Source organism: Thamnophis sirtalis, unplaced genomic scaffold, assembly GCF_051295495.1.
Source record: "Thamnophis sirtalis isolate CommonGarterSnake01/CBP01778 unplaced genomic scaffold, rThaSir2_p1.2 scaffold_1, whole genome shotgun sequence".
NCBI classification, from domain to species: domain Eukaryota; kingdom Metazoa; phylum Chordata; class Lepidosauria; order Squamata; family Natricidae; genus Thamnophis; species Thamnophis sirtalis.
The window spans coordinates 112,585,561-112,603,669 of NW_028261381.1; the positions used below are offsets into that span (position 1 = coordinate 112,585,561).

Sequence of the window (18,109 nt, forward strand, 5' to 3'; positions counted from 1 at the left end):
ACTCCTTTCTATGTGTCATAAATGGATTATGGTTGTCTCTCCCCCCCACATCTCAAATTAATTACTTTCTACATTAGCAAAGCATTATTGAACTTTAAAGACAAACAAGTGTGTCATAGAATGACACAGCATCACCCTGGCCCTGTGGGCATTTCTGTCAATGTGTCAGTGTTGTAAGCATGCCTCTTTAGATATTCAACTATAATTATGTTCATAAGTGCTAAATGCATTGTAGATTTTGTTCTGACATCCACCCGTCATGCCATCTGAAATTTTGATATGTTAAGTCTGAAAATATAAACTAATACAGTTATTTGCATGGAGAATGACAGTCAGGAGACACTCTGCTGCTCTGTGCACATGCAGAATGGAAAATGTAATGAACCTTGTTACGGAGCAATCCTAAGGCTTCCTCTGAATTTTTTTTATTTTTTTCCCATTAAAAAGTACAGTTCTTTTTCTTTTTTAGCAATATAAACGCCCTGTAATCAAACTGGAAGCTTGCAATTATTGGATAAACCTTTCAGTTATGATGCACTCTTTCCACGAAAAGGCAAAACAGTTTAAGGCTAGCAGTCCTACTCCAGCATTGAGAATAGGGTTTGTCTTGCTTGAGAAACAAAATAAAATAAAAATCACTGGTTGCTCCTTGTCCTGACTTCCAACAGTTCTCCTTTCATTCTGGTTTGATAAAAGAACCCAAATGTACCAAGCCCTGGCTTAGCAGCATTTTAAAATAGCAAGGTTGGAAACCGTCCTTAATTTCCACCACCTTTTTTTTTTACTTTGGAGAAAAAATTGAGAGTGAAGGTGAGTGAAGCTCTAGAGACAGGACAAGTCAGCCAGTTAGTGGCTTGGCACCAGAACAGACATTAAAGGGTAGCTGCTGACCAGATGGTATTTCCCGAGCTTTGCAAATATTTAAACAGGCCTAGGTCTGCAATTGGCAGGCCTATCTATGTATCATCCATGTAGGTGGTTGCTAGGAGTTGAAAATGACTTGATGGCACAAACAGGTATTGCCACAATTGCAACCGGAATTTCCATTGCTAAGCAAGGTGGTTATTTACCGTGCCCAATTCTGCTATCTTTTTTTCCCTCAGTACAGTTAAGCAAATCACTACAGTTAAGTGAATCATGTGGCCATTAAGTCAATCTGCTTCAGGATTTCCCCCACCAACACCATATTAAACAGGCTGATGGATGCACTTAGTTTGGCTATTCTGCTATGGCCTGTCTGACAGGAATGACCTTCTGATAGAATGTTACTGTCAGCATAGTTTTCAATCTCATCAGAGTGTTTAAATTACACAAAGGCATAACAACGGACAACATCCAAAAATATTTAGAAGAAAATAGTAGAATAGAAAGGAAATAAAAGAAAAACCAGTGGTACAAAAATAAACTTTTGATTGATAAAATAGTTCCAAAGAACTATTAGAAAAGCTGAAAAACAATTTACATATTGTTTGGATTGATAATAAAAAGTGTTTTGATTCATTTCTACATAGTTGAGTCATCAAATGTTTGGAAGCAACCGGTGTCAGTAAAAACATTAGAATGCTTATAGAAAAAATAATGAAAGCACATAGAAGAATGATTGGTGGTTGGAAATGATTACACTTGTTATTTATCATTACTACCATTCCATTTTGGTGGTCTTGAAGAAAACAATATTGGCTATCAAACAACAAAAAATACTAACTAATATCACATTAGTTTTATATGGATGATCTGAAGCTTTATGGAAAATTAGAAATCAAAATTTAGTCATTGATAAATATAAGAATTTTTAGCACAGATACAGTATAAAAGACAAAATTCAATGATGGAAACACCATCAAAACCATCATTACCTGTGTCATACCTGTGTCATCATACATTCCTGGAATTATAAAATGGACATAAGCTGAACTGGATAAACAAGAAAGCTAATAACTACAATCCATTATACATTACATCCCCATAGTGATACTGATACATTATACCTGGAGGCAGAAGCTTACTTCAGGTTAAAGTGTCAAAGAAGACAGGCTGATTACATAAAAGACAGCCCAGAAAACAAGGATTGATGCAATTTAAAAAAATGAAACTTACTGTACTTGCAGGAAACCAAACATGAATATTGAAATAATGCAATAAAAAGAAGAACATTATGCTGACAAGGAAAGGATGGTCAATTTCTTGAAAGGATTAAAGGATAAAGATAAGACGTGGCAATGGCTTACCTGAAATTTTTAAAAAATAAAGTGAATGCTTGATTTTAGATGTACAAAAATAAGCTATTTGAAATAATGTGATCAAGACTAGAATTGAAGTCATTAAACAGTAGATCATACAAAGCAACAGAAGAAATGCTAGATCATATAGTCAGATTGTGCGAGAAAATTATACAAATAGTTTATAAACAACATAACACAATTGCTAAAATGATCTACTGGAACTAAAAATTTACATGTAGCAATAATGAATAATTGGTGGGGATATATAGTTGAAAAAATAATTTAAAAAATGAGCAGGTTAAAATATTGTGAGATTTCCAATGCAATATGGTAAAGACTTGGCTCATATCACACCAGATACAACTGTGTTTAAAAAGAAGAAATTGTGAATAATTGATGTGGGCAATATCAGGAAATAGTAGAATAGAAGAAAAGGAATTGGAGAAGATCAAAAGGCATCCAGATCTGAAATTTGAAGTTGAAAGATTCTGACATAACCCAGTTGTGGTGGCTACTAGCACTCTGGATGCCATAGAAAATCTGTGCCATAGAAAAATCTGCACATTGACAAAAAAAATTATCAGTCAATTGCAAAAGGTCACATTACTGGGATCTACACATCTATTACACTGATACATTATGACACTCTAGTTTCCTGGGAAGAATTCAATGTGTATGAATGTGTAAAGCCAACACTAGTTAAAGAACTGGCAGCTATGCTTTCACATTGTTGTGTAAATGATAAGCACTGTGGCTCCTGATGAGAAACCATTGGGAAGAATTATGAGAATCAATTGCTTATTACTGTCTTTCCCCCTCCAAACGTGATCCCAATCTAGCACAATAGAAGAAGAGACACATATTTAATACCCAGCCAGGTAACCATTTTTATCTTTTCAACAATTGTTTTTCAACGAAGAAAAGTAATTTTAGAATCAATATCAATCAAGTTGGGAAGGGAAGGCATTTTGATCTGTTCATGCTATCAGCTATGATTTCTTCATTTCATGCCTTGGTATTTGCTGTAGTAGTGATGTAAGGCGGGAATTTGTTGTTCCAGAAGAGAAGGCGTGGCTCTGAATCATTTATGAAATGACTATCTACTTATGCTGGTTAAAAAGCTGTACATCTCTGTGCACATTCACAGTATTGCCCTCACCTGCCCTCAAGAACATTCAGCCGGCACAGTTTTGCCAGATCACAACATGGAAGTATCTAGAGAGTTACCTTTTTGGGTAAGCATCCACTTTATTTCTATTTGTATCCCCATATGTGGAGTTAAAACAATGGTAGGAGTTCTTTTTATGTTCTATATAATGTCAGCAGGTTGATGGTCAATTGAAAGCATGTGTCTTAGCAATTGTAGCTTTCTCCTTGCCACCCATCTCTTTGTAGAAATTATTACAGAATGTGGGAAGGATTCAAAATGGGATTCACCAAATGTGAGCAGAGTAAAGTTATCAAATGTTATTAGTCAGGTTGGATCATGCCTCTGCATATAAGATTTATTTGTCTATTTATTTATTTAAATATGTAGGGACACAACTCCAGTAGAGTCCAGTTACTGGGTTCAGAACAGTACTATTGAGTTGATTGATCTTAGTAAGCTAAATAATAAATCTGACTATGATGGGTCACTATGGAAAATCAGATGCTATATTAAGTAGGTCATTGACATTATCCCATAAGGCTAGCAATGGCTTCTCCATGCTCTGCTTATATTCCCACAATTGATATTCCCGTGGGAATCAATACATTTTTATATAATCCATTTGTAATGGTTATGTAATGAGCCCTGGTGGCTCAGTGATTAGAATGCAGTATAATAGGTCAACTCTGCCAACATGCCAGGAGTTCGATCCTGATGAGCTCAAGGATAACTCAGTCTTCCATTTTTCTGAGGTTGGTAAAATGAGGACCCAGATTGTTGGGGGCAAAATGCTGACTCTGTAAACCACTTAGAAAGTGGTGTAAAGCACTAAGAAGAAGTATATATCTAAGTGCTATTGCTATTGCTATTCTAGAATGCACTGGTAACCTAGGAATAGCCACAATTTGGATCTTTGTTTCGCAACTGAAACATTTGTTAGTGTTATGCAAACTGATCAAAGAGTCAAGAGTGTAGTTCTCTCTAAGAACTGGTATGGTTACCTCGATTTTATTTTCTGGTTAGGTGTAGTTGTGTTTCAGTAAAGGAGTACAGGTGAAAGTATTTTCTGTCTGTACAACCACATATCTACAAGACTAGAAAAGATTGCAATAAGCTCTGCTGTCCATTTAGGAGCCAAGGTAACCACAGTGCTTCAAACAATAGTTTGGAAAGTACCTTTGCTTGCTTCACAAAGCACCTTTGAAAATGGTTTCTGCAGACTCGGTAGTCCTCTTTCTTGAGTGTGGGAATTAATGTCTTGATTTTGATCAACTCCCCAGAATGGCATTGCCACCTTGGCATTCTGCAATGATAGTTCTGGTTTTATTAAATAAGGAGTCCGTAGATACAAAAATTACCTACATACCATCAACAGCAACTCAGAAAATTTACAAATATAATGGACCACAAGACAGTTTATTTCATTTAAACCTTTTGTAAATATGCACAGCTTGTGCAAATGGGACATTATTTAAATGTGATCATTTTTTCCTCTGTGCTCTGTGAAGAGCTAGACTCTAATTGTGTAGATTGTTGCATAAGAAATGTTGTTATTTCATTAACTAATGCAAAGAATGGATATATGCACATAACCTTGGTGTATATTGCAACAAATTAGAATAAATGAATGGCAATTACACAAAGGTTGTGTATGTTGGCAATGAGAAAAACTATCCTAATGATCAGAATTGTTTACAGCAAGGATGGGGGCAGGGGTTCCACTAAAAATACTTTAGCAGATAACAATAGCAATAACACTTAGACTTATATACCACTTTGCAATGCTTTACAACTCTCTCTAAGCGGTTTACAGAGTCAGCATATTGCCTCCAACAATCTGTATCCTCATTTTACCAACCTCGGCAGAATCGAAGACTGAGCCAGCCTAGGGGATTCGTTGGAGATTGGAGTAGATCATCTTGCAATGGAAGATAAGACTAAATGAATCTCAGATGCTTACAAGCCAATTTGTATCTCCTCTTAATATTATTGCCTAGCCCTTTTAATATTTGTTAGAAGAAATATTCAAGTTTACTTTGAGTTTTTGAGATCCACTATATGGATTTTTTTTCTGCTCAGTACTTCTCTCTTCCAACTGTTCTAACTTCTAACCTGCAATTCACACCTTAATGTTATTTTCAATACATTATTATTATGCAGGGAGAGGTAGCACCTTGTTGTTTCCTTACCATAAGAGTGATTAGAGCAAAGAATCTCCGGAAAGCAGATATGCGTGAGTATCCTATGTATATTCTCCCCCTCTTCAGAATAGCACTAAACTGGCATTGGGACTATTTTACTTAAAGAGATTCATTAAGAATTATTCTTCACCATTTCCTAACTTATACAAAGAAAATTAAAGTATTGAAGCTTAGTCACTGAATATATTGAATTCTGAATTCTCCAACACTGAAAGTTTTTAAGAAGAGATTGGACAAGCATTTGTCTCAAATGGTGTAGGGTTTCCTGCCTGAGCAGGGGGTTGGACTAGAAGACCTCCAAGGTTCCTTCTAACTCTGTTATTCTGTTATATTCTGTTCTTCCTGCAGGACAAGTTCTTAAGGTCCTTGCATTTTAAAGTACTGATTATATGGAGGAGAGTTGAGTTTGGAAAATGTATGCCAGAAGGCATGTTTCTCTGACTCTTTCATTTTTCTCCTAGCAGTTTTTTACACTGCAAGGAGTGTCATTCTAACTTACAATTTAAAGCAAATGTTGGACCTGCAGCCTGCAGTTGTTGTTGAAGTACAACTTTCAGAAGTTCCAGATAACAGAATCAATTGTCAATAAAGAATATTTGTGCTTACGGTTGAAATGAGGTGCTCTCTAAGTTTGCTTGTTTTCTTGCAGATATTTCATTACACAAATTAGATAACATCATCAGTGCTAGTAAGGGGTGGGGTTTGCTCTCAATTAATAGACATGTTAGACATAAACAACATCTACATACTATGCAAAAGAGACAATGAACAAGCCAAAAAAGGAAGCAAAACAACCAAAACACCTCCCCACCAGCAATCAGCACCCAGATGAGCATAGATTAACATCAGACCAAGAATCAAGAAATAAACAATACCCCAATCAAGAAACTGCCAAACTAGCTAACAGTAAACAGCCCAGCCAAAGAACCTCCAAGGCCACTCCCATTCCAAAACCTGGCAGGGGAAGCCATTGTCATTCTCAGCCCTTCAGTCATGTCCGATCCTCGGCCACTCTAGGCATCAGCACTCTCTATGCCATTCTGTCCCACACAACCAGCATAATTCTTTATAGTGTCCAGCCAGCAAGTACTAGGAAGGCTCCTTCTCCTTTTTCAGCTGATCACTCCCAGCACAATTGACTTTTCGAGCGAGTCAGCTCTCATGACACATCGAGCGAGTTAGCTTACATGATACAAGTATGACAGCTTGTGTTTGGCGATCTTGGCTTCAAGCGATATTTTGGGTGAGGTTTTGTCTAGGACTACTTTGTTATTTTTGCAGTCTGTGGGATGCGTACTAGTCACCTCCAGCATTTCAGTTGAAACATATCCACCCTTCCCCTGTCTGCCTTTTTCAGAGTCCAGGTTTTGCAGTCGTAAGCAGCAATTGGAACAATTATTGTATTAGGGCAAAGCTAACATAAAAAGAGGGCAAACCCCACTCAGTTTATACAGAGATGCACCAGACTAAAGAAATTCTTCTACTTTTTATCTCCTTACCATATAAAGGTTGTCCTCGACTTATGACCACAATCGAGCCCAAAATTTCTGTTGCTAAATGAAAATTGTTGTGCATTTTGCCTCATTTTATGACCTTTCTTGCCACAGTTGTTAAGTGAATCAATGCAGTTGTTTCATTAGTAGCAAGGTTGTTTAGTGAATCTGGCTTCTCCATTAACTTTGCTGGTCAGAAGTTCGCAAAAGGTCATCATATGATTCCGGGACACTGCAACCGTCATAAATATGAGTCCATTTCCAAGCATCTGAATTTCAGTCACGTGACCCTGGTGTGTGTGTGTGTGTGTGTGTGTGTGTGTGTGTGTGTGTGTGTTGCAATGGTTGTAAGTGTGAAAGTGTTGTCATGTCACTTTTTTTCAGTGCCATTGTAACTTTGAATAGTCACTAAATGAACTGTTGTAAGTCAAGGACAACCTGTACATCATTCTACTATGCCCTCTAACATTAGATTGCAAATATAGGCCAGATCAAAGGAGGAGGAGGATCAAGAGATATTATGCATGCAGAAAAGCATACCCGCTGTTCCTCTTTCGGTATCCCAATGTTGTCTCTGTAATGTCTGCTACAGAGTAATATCACCTGTCACATAATTATTTACACGTTGATCTTTTACAACAGTAAGCCCTCCTGATTGCTACTCGAAGCTGCAACTGCCAACTGCTTCGTCTGCACAGTTCCGAACAAAGACCATTCTCAACAACAAAGACCCCGTCTGGAATGAAACCTTTCATTTCATGGTGCAGCCCAAAGTAAAGGTAAGCAGCTCATTATTAGTTTTAGTTTCAGTGGCTGTGTGGTCAGGGCAGGGCAGGAGAGGTGAATGATTAGGAAAGCTTTGGCCAGTCAGAAGTTAGTATACTCCGAGACTCACGGGCCAAGCTAATTCCTTTCCTTCATAGACTTGAAGGCAGTATTCATTTATATTTCAAATGCTGTGTCTTAAGTTTGTGAATTCTATGTAGTTGGTGCATTGGATCTAAGCACCGACAGAGTGGAAGCTCGTTGGCGCCCAAGGGGATAACAATGGAAGTTTTAACAGGGCAATGCAAGCCTCGTTCCTTGTCAATATTCAGCATGAAACCTCACTCGTGCTTAACAGGGGCAAAGCTTGCAGCATGAAGCGAAATGCAGCCTTAATTTCTATGATAAAAATACCAACCTTGTGGTGTTTTTATCAGAAGAATCCAAGAAATCCATCATTTCTCATCCAAGAAGCTTCTGCAGCTCCGACTGGATGGTGGGGAATGGAAGGATTTATATTCCTAAGAACAGCTGTCTGAAATGAATGTAAATCCTTCCATTCCCCACCATCCATTGCACACCAGAACAACTAGACACAGGGACAGTGTTTCCCCCATGCCATCACTCTGCTAAACAAGTAATTCTCACAACACTGTCAAACTATTTAGTAAGGCTGTATTACTATTATTTTTTCATGTTTCCTATTCCTATCTCCTTTTCTACTTATGACTATGACTTTGTTGCTTGTATCTTTACAATTTATACTGTTTTATTTAGTTTCCTGGTATGATTTATATTGATGGCTAATTTAGTATCCTATGACTGTCAATAAGTGTTGTATCTTATGATTTATGATGAATGTATTTTTATGTCTATGTATTTTATGACTATGATCATGATTTAACTTATAACTTTTATAACTTTTATGTTCACTGAGAGCTTATGCACCAAAGACAAATTCCTTGTGTGTCCAATCACACTTGGTCAATGAAGAATTCTATTCTATTCTATTCTATTCTATTCCATTCCACTCCACTCCACTCCACTCCACTCCACTCCATTCTATTCATCAGAGCTGAAGAAGCGAAACATATTCAAAGAAAAACAAGAAAGTCCAGTTGCCTCTTGAAAAAGCACCTTTGGTACTTCTTTAATGCCCATAATCAATGTGTTTTTAGCCTCCATTTCCAAAACTTGACATTTTGAGCAGCTGTTAGACCTACCATGCAAAGAGTATCTACTTCCACGCTGCTTTCTTATCAGTTCAACCAGATTCCTATTTTTGTTAATAACAGCAAAGAATGAAATATACAGCATATCTTATCATACACTTCCTTTTACCTAAACTAAAGAATCTTCAACCTTTCAATCTCTCCTTGCCCAATGCTATCCCCATCCAAATGTATATTCCACCCTTTATGACCTTTTAACAACCTTTTATTTCTTTTACCAGAATGTGTTGGAGCTGAGTGTTCATGATGATGATGTCGGTCAAGATGACCATCTTTTCACTGTACGCTTTGATACAGCAAAATTGCCACTGAATGAAAAAGTGCTCATGAATTTTAACTGCAGCCAAAAGGTTTGTAACCTTAATTTACATTTTAGCAGAGCAATTTTGTGTATTTACTCAAAAGTAAATATGCACATTATTTGGCATGTGCATGCACACACCCAAGTGACGTAATCATTTTACACCCTGAACTAATATACAAACTAGAATACAGTTATTCTTTTGTTTTCACACTTTACTCAACAGTATAGTGAAACTGTAGGAAAAATGCATATGTAAAATATATTATGGATAGGTTTATATTGTGAAAAATCCCTTGCAAAAAATTATGTGAGGGGAAATTGGTGCAAAACTGTACACAGATTTTTGGGTATATGGGTGGGGGGAAGCAATTGTCTTGGTTTGCAGGCATTTACTTTTAAAATCCAAAATTATGTAGTAACCGAAGAGAACATTTGCTTGCAGAAGTCTATTTCTATCTTATATTTCTTTTGTTTTTACTGTGTTTTATTCTAGCATCATTTTACCATCATTGAAAACTATTTTATAATGTTTCTGTAAAGATGCCTAGGATATTATTTTAATATATATATATATATATATATATATATATATATATATATATATGTATGTATGTATGTATGTATGTATGTATGTATGTATGTATGTATGTATGTATGTATATATGTTTTGAACAGCAGGAGCTCAATATGGTAGCCTCTAAAATAAGAATTCTCTAGAAAGAATTGTAATACCGTATTTTCACGACCAAAAGCCGCACCGGATTATAAGCCGCAGTATCAGTTAACGTTAATTTTTCAAACTTTTTTCATATATAAAGCGCACCGGGTTATAAGCCGCACGTTTTTTTTGCAACATCTGCCACTCCTCGCACTCCGCACTACATGATACACACACCCCCGCACCGTTCGTCCAGTAAGGTCGGGGAGGCGTTGGGCAGAATTGGGAGGGAGATTTTCAAAGAAGCGCACCAAATATCTCCCACGAACTGAATCTGAATCTCCCTCTTGATTTTACGCTCAAACTGGAAGCTCTCCCACACGTCCCTCTGGTCTCTCCCTCTCAATTTTACGCTCAAACTGGAAGCTCTCCCACACGTCCCTCGGGTCTCTCCCTCTCAATTTTACGCTCAAACTGGAAGCTCTCCCACACGAGGGAGGTGTGCGTGCCTGCGCGCGGTCATTTGCTTGCAAATTGAGAGGGAGAGACCAGAGGGACATGTGGGAGAGCTTCCAGTTTGAGCGTAAAATTGAGAGGGAGAGACCAGAGGGACGTGTGCGAGAGCTTCCAGTTTGAGCGTAAAATTGAGAGGGAGAGACCAGAGGGACGTGTGGGAGAGCTTCCAGTTTGAGCGTAAAATTGAGAGGGAGAGATCAGAGGGACGTGTGGGAGAGCTTCCAGTTTGAGCGTAAAATTGAGAGGGAGAGACCAGAGGGACGTGTGCGAGAGCTTCCAGTTTGAGCGTAAAATTGAGAGGGAGAGACCAGAGGGACGTGTGGGAGAGCTTCCAGTTTGAGCGTAAAATTGAGAGGGAGAGACCAGAGGGACGTGTGCGAGAGCTTCCAGTTTGAGCGTAAAATTGAGAGGGAGAGACCAGAGGGACGTGTGGGAGAGCTTCCAGTTTGAGCGTAAAATTGAGAGGGAGAGACCAGAGGGACGTGTGCGAGAGCTTCCAGTTTGAGCGTAAAATTGAGAGGGAGAGACCAGAGGGACGTGTGGGAGAGCTTCCAGTTTGAGCGTAAAATTGAGAGGGAGAGACCAGAGGGACGTGTGCGAGAGCTTCCAGTTTGAGCGTAAAATTGAGAGGGAGAGACCAGAGGGACGTGTGCGTGGCTGCGCGCGGTCATTCGCTTGCGAGCTTCAAGTTTGAGCGTAAAATCGGGAGGGAGAGATTTTCGATCTTTTTCCATACATAAAGCGCATCGGGTTATAAGCCGCACTGCCGGTTTTTGATCAAATTTTAGGATTTTCAGTGCGGCTTATGGTCGTGAAAATACGGTAGTTGTTAACAATCAATTATAGCCTAGAGAGCGAGACAGAGAGAGATGAGTTTGGGTCTTTCCTTTCTTGAGGCTAGCCCATCTGCTTGTGGATATAATGAGAGTGGAATGGAGTTAGTAGAACTTGCAGTCTTGCATATCATTCTCAGAGCAATAGAAATAATACACAAATGTAAACCCTGCAAACCTGCACATACAGCCCATCCTCTCTTTTTTACATCAGTGGTGAAATTCAAATTTTTTTACTACTGGTTCTGTGGCCATAGTTTGTTGGGAGTGACTTGTTGGGTGTGGCAGGGGAGGGATACTGAAAAATCTGCATTCCCTCCCCACTCTGGGGGCAGCCAGAGGTGGTATTTGCCAGCTCTCCAAACTACTCAAAATTTTCACTACTGGTTCTCCAGAACCTGTCAGAACCCGCTGAATTTCACCCCCGTTTTACATGCTAGTGATATTAAAAGTGAGCTGTTCAGAAGATATTTAAATTACTGTCTTTTTATTTACTATTCCATTCTTAGCTCCATTTGATGTGGCTGTTCGCCCACTATGATTTAGTTTTGTGACTGTAATTCTGCAACTATGGTTAAAATCCAGATAATATTATGCTTCAACCTAACAGTAATTTAAAGAATAGGCATCTTTGTGCCAGTTGTGGTGAGATTACAACTCTCAGAATTCATTTTAAAAAACCTTTTAGAATGATTTCGGTAGGAAATTTTACACTTATTTTCCTCTAATTTCAGGAAAACGAGGAGCTGGAATTAGAATTTGAGTTATTGCATAGGTGGGTAAAATCAGAATCTAAATAATCTCTACAAAATTTACTATGTCCCTGTGCTTGTCATCTATATGAAATATTGCACAATATTTTTCTTCACTAATACTAAGATCTAACGATATTCTATTATTTAGCAAGCCTCCTCTGCATTTCCAAAACCTCATAAGAAACTTTGCATTTTAAACATCCTAAGCTACTACTGGTTTCCCTTGTTGTTTTCAACATTTCTAGGAGTTGCTTTTTTTAACAGTAACTTTAAAAATCCTGCCTTGCTGAATAAATAAAGCAATTATAATACGATTTTTTTAGATCAAGATTTTCTGAAATAATCATTACAAATGGAGTTCTTCTGGTAAGTATTTTATCTACTTTCTCTAATACCTTTTCTGAAAAGGGAATGAAATGAAATGAATGCAATTTCCAACTAAACCATCTGATACCTTTTCCTTTTCCTAACTGATATCTGAAACTTTGGATTAAGGAATCAGACACTTTAAACTTTCAATTAAGAATCGAGGTGGTTAGAGTGCAGCACTGCAGGCTAGTTCAGCTGACTGCTAGCTGCAGTTTGGCAGTTCAAATCTCATTGGCTCAAGGTTGACTCAGCCTTCCATCCTTCCGAAGTCCGTAAAATGAGGACCCAGATTGTTGGGGGCAATATGCTGACTCTGTAAACCACTTAGAGCTGTAAAAGCACTATAAAGCAGTATATAAGTTTGAGTGCTATTGCTATTGCTACTTGATTTTTTCAAGTATCTCATAATTAAACCTTGGGACTTTTACAGTTGATCTTCTATCCTGTTTGTCCAAGTGAATATTACTTTAGGATTATGGTAGTATTTCATTTCCTGAAAATATAATTATATCAGTAACATGCAAATGCACGATTGTATACAGTTATGCACAGAGTATATCCTGCATGCCACATAGGATATATACACCATGTAAAAAAGAGATTTTAAATGTGTAAAAAAATATAGCTAATAGATCAATGGGATAGTTTAATAAATATAAATTTATGTTTTATTTATTATTATTACTAGATTTTGAATGTATGTGTGTGTTTTATGTATAGTTAAATACATATATACATACATGCAAAACATTTGTCATTTGCCTTTAAAAATATTAACAGGTGAGTTACATTTCAATAGCTGTTCTCAGCCATATCATGTTATAGGAAATGGGTATTATTCCCCTCCCCCAATGCTGGTTGGCAAACCATCTTATCATTCAGAGGGAATACCAATAGCAGGAATTTTACCCTTTCAATTTGAATTGAGTGTCCTCTTGTATTTCTTTGTATTTCTATAGTCTCGACAAGTTCGCTGTTTGGAGGTCGAGGTGGAGAAGAAAAAGGCGCGAAACTCAAGTAATATTACTTTTTCTGTAAACTCAGAGGTGTAGCATCTGTAATCAGGCAGGATGTGGCTCCCACCCTGGTGGTATTAAAAAAAAAAAACCTGGCTGTTCTTCCAGGCCTTGAGGTAGGGTGGCTGTCAAATCCCTGACATTTCTGGTACTACATGGAGTTTCACCTGTACAGACATTTATTTATTTATTTATTTTATTAAACTTCTATGTCGCCCATCTCACTGAGGTGACATTAAGCAACTTTATGATGTCTTCCATTTGTCGTTATTTATCTGCTCCTATCTCTCTTAAAAGTGTGCTCCAAGGCTCCTCAAAATTTTGCCAGCCTAAACAATATTAAAATCCCTAGCCCATGGCAAGAAACAGCTGCAGCTGCAGCAAATGAGTCAGTTTTAATGTTGGATCCATATCCAACTTATCAATAAATGTAACTCATACAAACAAAAGGTCTCATGGCGGGGGGGGGGGTTCTCTATTGCTTTTTTTTTTTAAGTGGGAAGGATTCTTAAGTGGAAAAAAGATTTAAGAAACACAAATCTACCCTTTTAAAATGTAAACTGAATTGTTCTGGAGTTGGGTGGCCAGTAAATCTAACAAATATGATTCATCAAGAATGATCTCTTTAACCTATTGCAGTCCTACTCAAGTTGTATGAAAAATATATTTCTAATAAAGAAATATCATCATTTGAAATAAGTGAAGTACCAGGTAACATTGTATATTGTATTTGCTGTATGAGAACATGGAGCTGGATTTTTTTTCCTACAGTACATCACTACTTGTGAATTGGGGACTGGTGGGTGGTCTTAGATTTGCTGAGAAGAATAAAAGACCAGGCTGAGAATAAATGAACTGTAGAGCTCTCTGCAGAAAAGTATGGATACCTTAGTTGCTTGATCACTTCCTTGGTAAATCCTAAGCTTTTGGGTGAAGTCTAAACAGAACTTCTTTATTTCCTGTACTCTTGGTCAGTAGGCAGCTCTCATTGACATATGTTGAGCCAACTTTCTTCTCTCCTGTCTTTGCTCTTTCCTGTCTGGCACTGCTGACCCTTTTGTTTCCTGTTTCTGCAGGGAGTAGGGAAGGGTAGGCGTTCACATATGTGTATTTCAGTTTTTCCATGTGAGAGAATGATTGGTATACAAAGATGGAGATAAACTGATTTTATAAATGGGATGATTTGTAAGTGGCTGAGATTCATTACTGTTCATTCAATTAATTTGTTGTGGTTTCTGACAGGTAAGATATCCATATGCACATACAGTATCTGTACAAGTGGGCCTTGTTATACACTTTGGGTGGATGGTAAATTTCCAGCTTCAGCTCGAGTTGGCAGTTTATATTAGACAGATGGGGAAATTTGCATTTTAGAGATCCTTCCTTCCTTCCTTCCTTCCTTCCTTCCTTCCTTCCTTCCTTCCTTCCTTCCTTCTTCCTCCCTCCCTCCCTCCCTCCCCCCTTCCTTCCTTTCAGTTTAAATTAAGGATGGCATTCCTTTAATGTGGCCTAATCTTACCTAGCACATGATTGTCTTAAATTGGTCATTTTGTCAACAACTACTGATCCATTCAGTGGCATCTTTTGACTGGATTGCTGTAATGCATTCCAGATGGATTCTTCCATTGTAGACTGACTTTGTTGTTGTTTTTTTTAAGTGGTATTAAAAACATATTCAATTGCTTTTGTGAACACTCTTTTCCTTTTCTTTTATAGAAAAAAGACTATATCTTATTGCAAAAGGATCTCATGAAGAACATAAGGAATTTAGTTTGGGTTTTGACTTCTGTATGGAAACTACATTTCACTACATTAAATATAAACATCCAACATTGGATATTAGATTACCAAAGGAAGATCTAGATTATTTATTTGTGAGTTTATTATCAAACATCAATTTCTCATTAATGGCTTTGTTTGTTGTTCTTAATGTATCAGTTTTGTATACATTTATACTGAAGAATGGCACAACTTGCATATTGATAGAAGAGAATAGTTATTGCCCAGGGTTTAACTGTGGGGGTCCTTTAGACACTCTGAGATTGGTTGTTTTCTTGCAGACATTTCATTATTCAGCTAGGCAACATCATCAGTGCTAGAAGGTAGTGGGGATTTATTCTCAGTTTATATTCTTGTGGCTTGTCCTGTAAATGGTATGTCCGTGGTCTTGATGGTTCTATTATTAGATTGTTGTTTACTGTTTGTTTGTTTGTTTGTTTATTTGAGTTGGTAATTCTTTGACTGGGCTACAGTGCTTGATTGTTGGTCTAATATTAATCTTGGTGTTGATCTCTGCTTATCTGGGTATTGATTGCATATACATATTATGCAAATTTCTACTCTTTTGGTACAGAAGTGTAATTATCTTTCCAGGGGCCATGTTCTTATAATAAAGAAGAAAAATCTGTAAAAGTGGAAGTAAATTCAATTCCTCAGAACAAGAAAATAGTATTAGCTGAGGTAAGAGTAGAATTTTGCTGAATATTGCTTTAAACTGCTTCCATGTTTTAAATCGACTTCTCCCACAAGCTGGGCTGGGAGGGAAGGGGAAGGTAATTTATCTCTGCCATAGCACATGTTCTAACTGAACTATGGTTATGATGGTATTATCTGCATGAAAAAAAATCTCAAATGTGTGTGAAAATAATATGGAATAGGAGATCTGCACCGATTCTTATTATTTTTTAAATCTGTTTTTGCAATATAAAAGTTCCAAAAAGAACAATGTAGATACACATTTGTAACCAAAGATTTTTGATATGCTCAATAAATTGCATGGTCAGAATCATGTAATAATATATTAGTTAAGTAAAGCAACAGAATGTGGAATCAAAGAATTTAATTAGAAGATTTTGTTACTTTGGCGAATAGACTGTGTTTCTATTCATGCAGAAGAAAGGGATAATATTTTGCTTTTTTGGCTGCAGTCCTCTGTACTTTTCTGTTTCTTCTGTTGAATCCTATGGACCTCAGTCCTAGCAGTGGAAAGATCAACATACCACTCAATATAATCAATTGCATTTTGAACTTGAATTCAAGGTTCTTTGCATCAAACAAATTTTACTGATTTAGCTCAGAAAACAAGACTCAAGTTAGAAACATCATTGTAGTAATGATTAAGTATGATAAAAATAGTAGACAGGAATTGCTATCACCATCCAATGTTTCAAATGTAAAATTAAACTTAAACACTCTTAAACTGAAAATTCTTCTTCAAGATTTTGAGAAAAGAAATTGTACTAGAATGTTGTAATATGCAGATGGATGTAAATACAATTCATTCTTTCATTAAAAACTGCATAGCTGTTTGACTGTGTGTTTGTGTCTGTGTCTGTGTTTGTGTCTATATATCTTCATGTCCATCTGAACTCCTAGTGACTGCCTGGGCAAATCTGTATAATTTTCTTGGCATAGTTTCTTAGAGGTTGTTTGCCATTGTGTCCTTCCAAGGATAATGCAGAGTGATTATCCCAAGGTCACCCAGCTGGCTTTATGCCTAACACTGGATTAGAAGTCACAATCTCCTGCTTTCTAGCTTGTACTAATGCCTTAATCATTACATCAAACTTCTTCTCAACTGACTACAAATTTTATTTGGTTGACTGTTTATATCCTGTTGCAAACTGTGTTGACTGACTACTTAAAATATCCATGAAATATTCACATGTTTTCAAAAATGAGCTCTTAAAGCATAATCATAGCTACTTGTTATCATATGTCCCATCAAAATAATATGGACTACCCAGTAACCAATTTAGGGGTTCTGAACTTCTGGCCCAGCAGGTGAAATGTACATATTCACTTTTTTTTATGTGTGTGCCAGAAATTATAAATGATTCCTGGAATGAAAGATGTTAGTAATGTAAAGAAATCTATATTTGTATTCTGAATTTTCAGAATAAGAAATTTGCTTTGCATGTGAAGACAGAAGACTGGTAAGACACCCATCCTATCTTGGATGGTAATGGCTACAATTTTAACTATTCTGATTATTTCTGTTTTAATCTGTTTTATTTTCCCAACCTTTGTTTGGGGACATGTTCCTAAAGGAAATAGTAGTGTTTTATATTATTTCAGGACAAATATTTTTCATTTCTGTTGTAATTACATGTATATATAATATATATGTAGTAATGTGGCATGAATTCTAATGTCACTTTTAATAGCAGAATAGATAATAGCATTCTGTTTTGTACACATGATAATCAAAATAAATACTATGGAAAACATGGTATAAATATTGTCATTTGCCATTTAAAAACAAATCACTTTATAAATTGTTTTTCTCTTCTTGTTACATTTATTATGTAGGGAAACATTTATTATGTAGGGAAAAAAACAAGCTCTCACTCTAGATTTCCTTGATCATTAGCATTTTCAAGTAATGAAGAAGAGTCCAAACATGAAAATGGAACAGGTATGCTGACATGTATTTTCTTGTGTGTTTAATTCAGTAAGACCAATCTTGACCTCCGCTTGGGATATGACCTTTGCTCACAAGAGCAAGATTTTTTACACAAAAGAAAGAGCATTGTCAATGGTGCCTTGAAGAAGGTTCTCAAACTAGAAAATGACCTGCAAGACCATGAGGTGTG

General features: G+C 36.9%; 1 protein-coding gene across 1 annotated transcript in view; it reads left to right on the forward strand.

Moving 5' to 3' along the window:
- The first annotated feature begins 5,526 nt into the window (after positions 1-5,526).
- Positions 5,527-18,109, forward strand: part of LOC106552938 (cytosolic phospholipase A2 epsilon-like) — a 34,907-nt gene continuing 22,324 nt past the window's right edge. Inside the window, exons 1-10 of the mRNA XM_087722201.1 lie at positions 5,527-5,605; positions 7,709-7,845; positions 9,285-9,413; positions 12,109-12,149; positions 12,453-12,495; positions 13,458-13,515; positions 15,231-15,388; positions 15,888-15,974; positions 17,412-17,449; positions 17,969-18,104. Of these exons, the coding sequence (XP_087578327.1) occupies positions 5,527-5,605; positions 7,709-7,845; positions 9,285-9,413; positions 12,109-12,149; positions 12,453-12,495; positions 13,458-13,515; positions 15,231-15,388; positions 15,888-15,974; positions 17,412-17,449; positions 17,969-18,104 (906 nt within the window). The remainder of the gene's footprint in view (positions 5,606-7,708; positions 7,846-9,284; positions 9,414-12,108; positions 12,150-12,452; positions 12,496-13,457; positions 13,516-15,230; positions 15,389-15,887; positions 15,975-17,411; positions 17,450-17,968; positions 18,105-18,109) is intronic.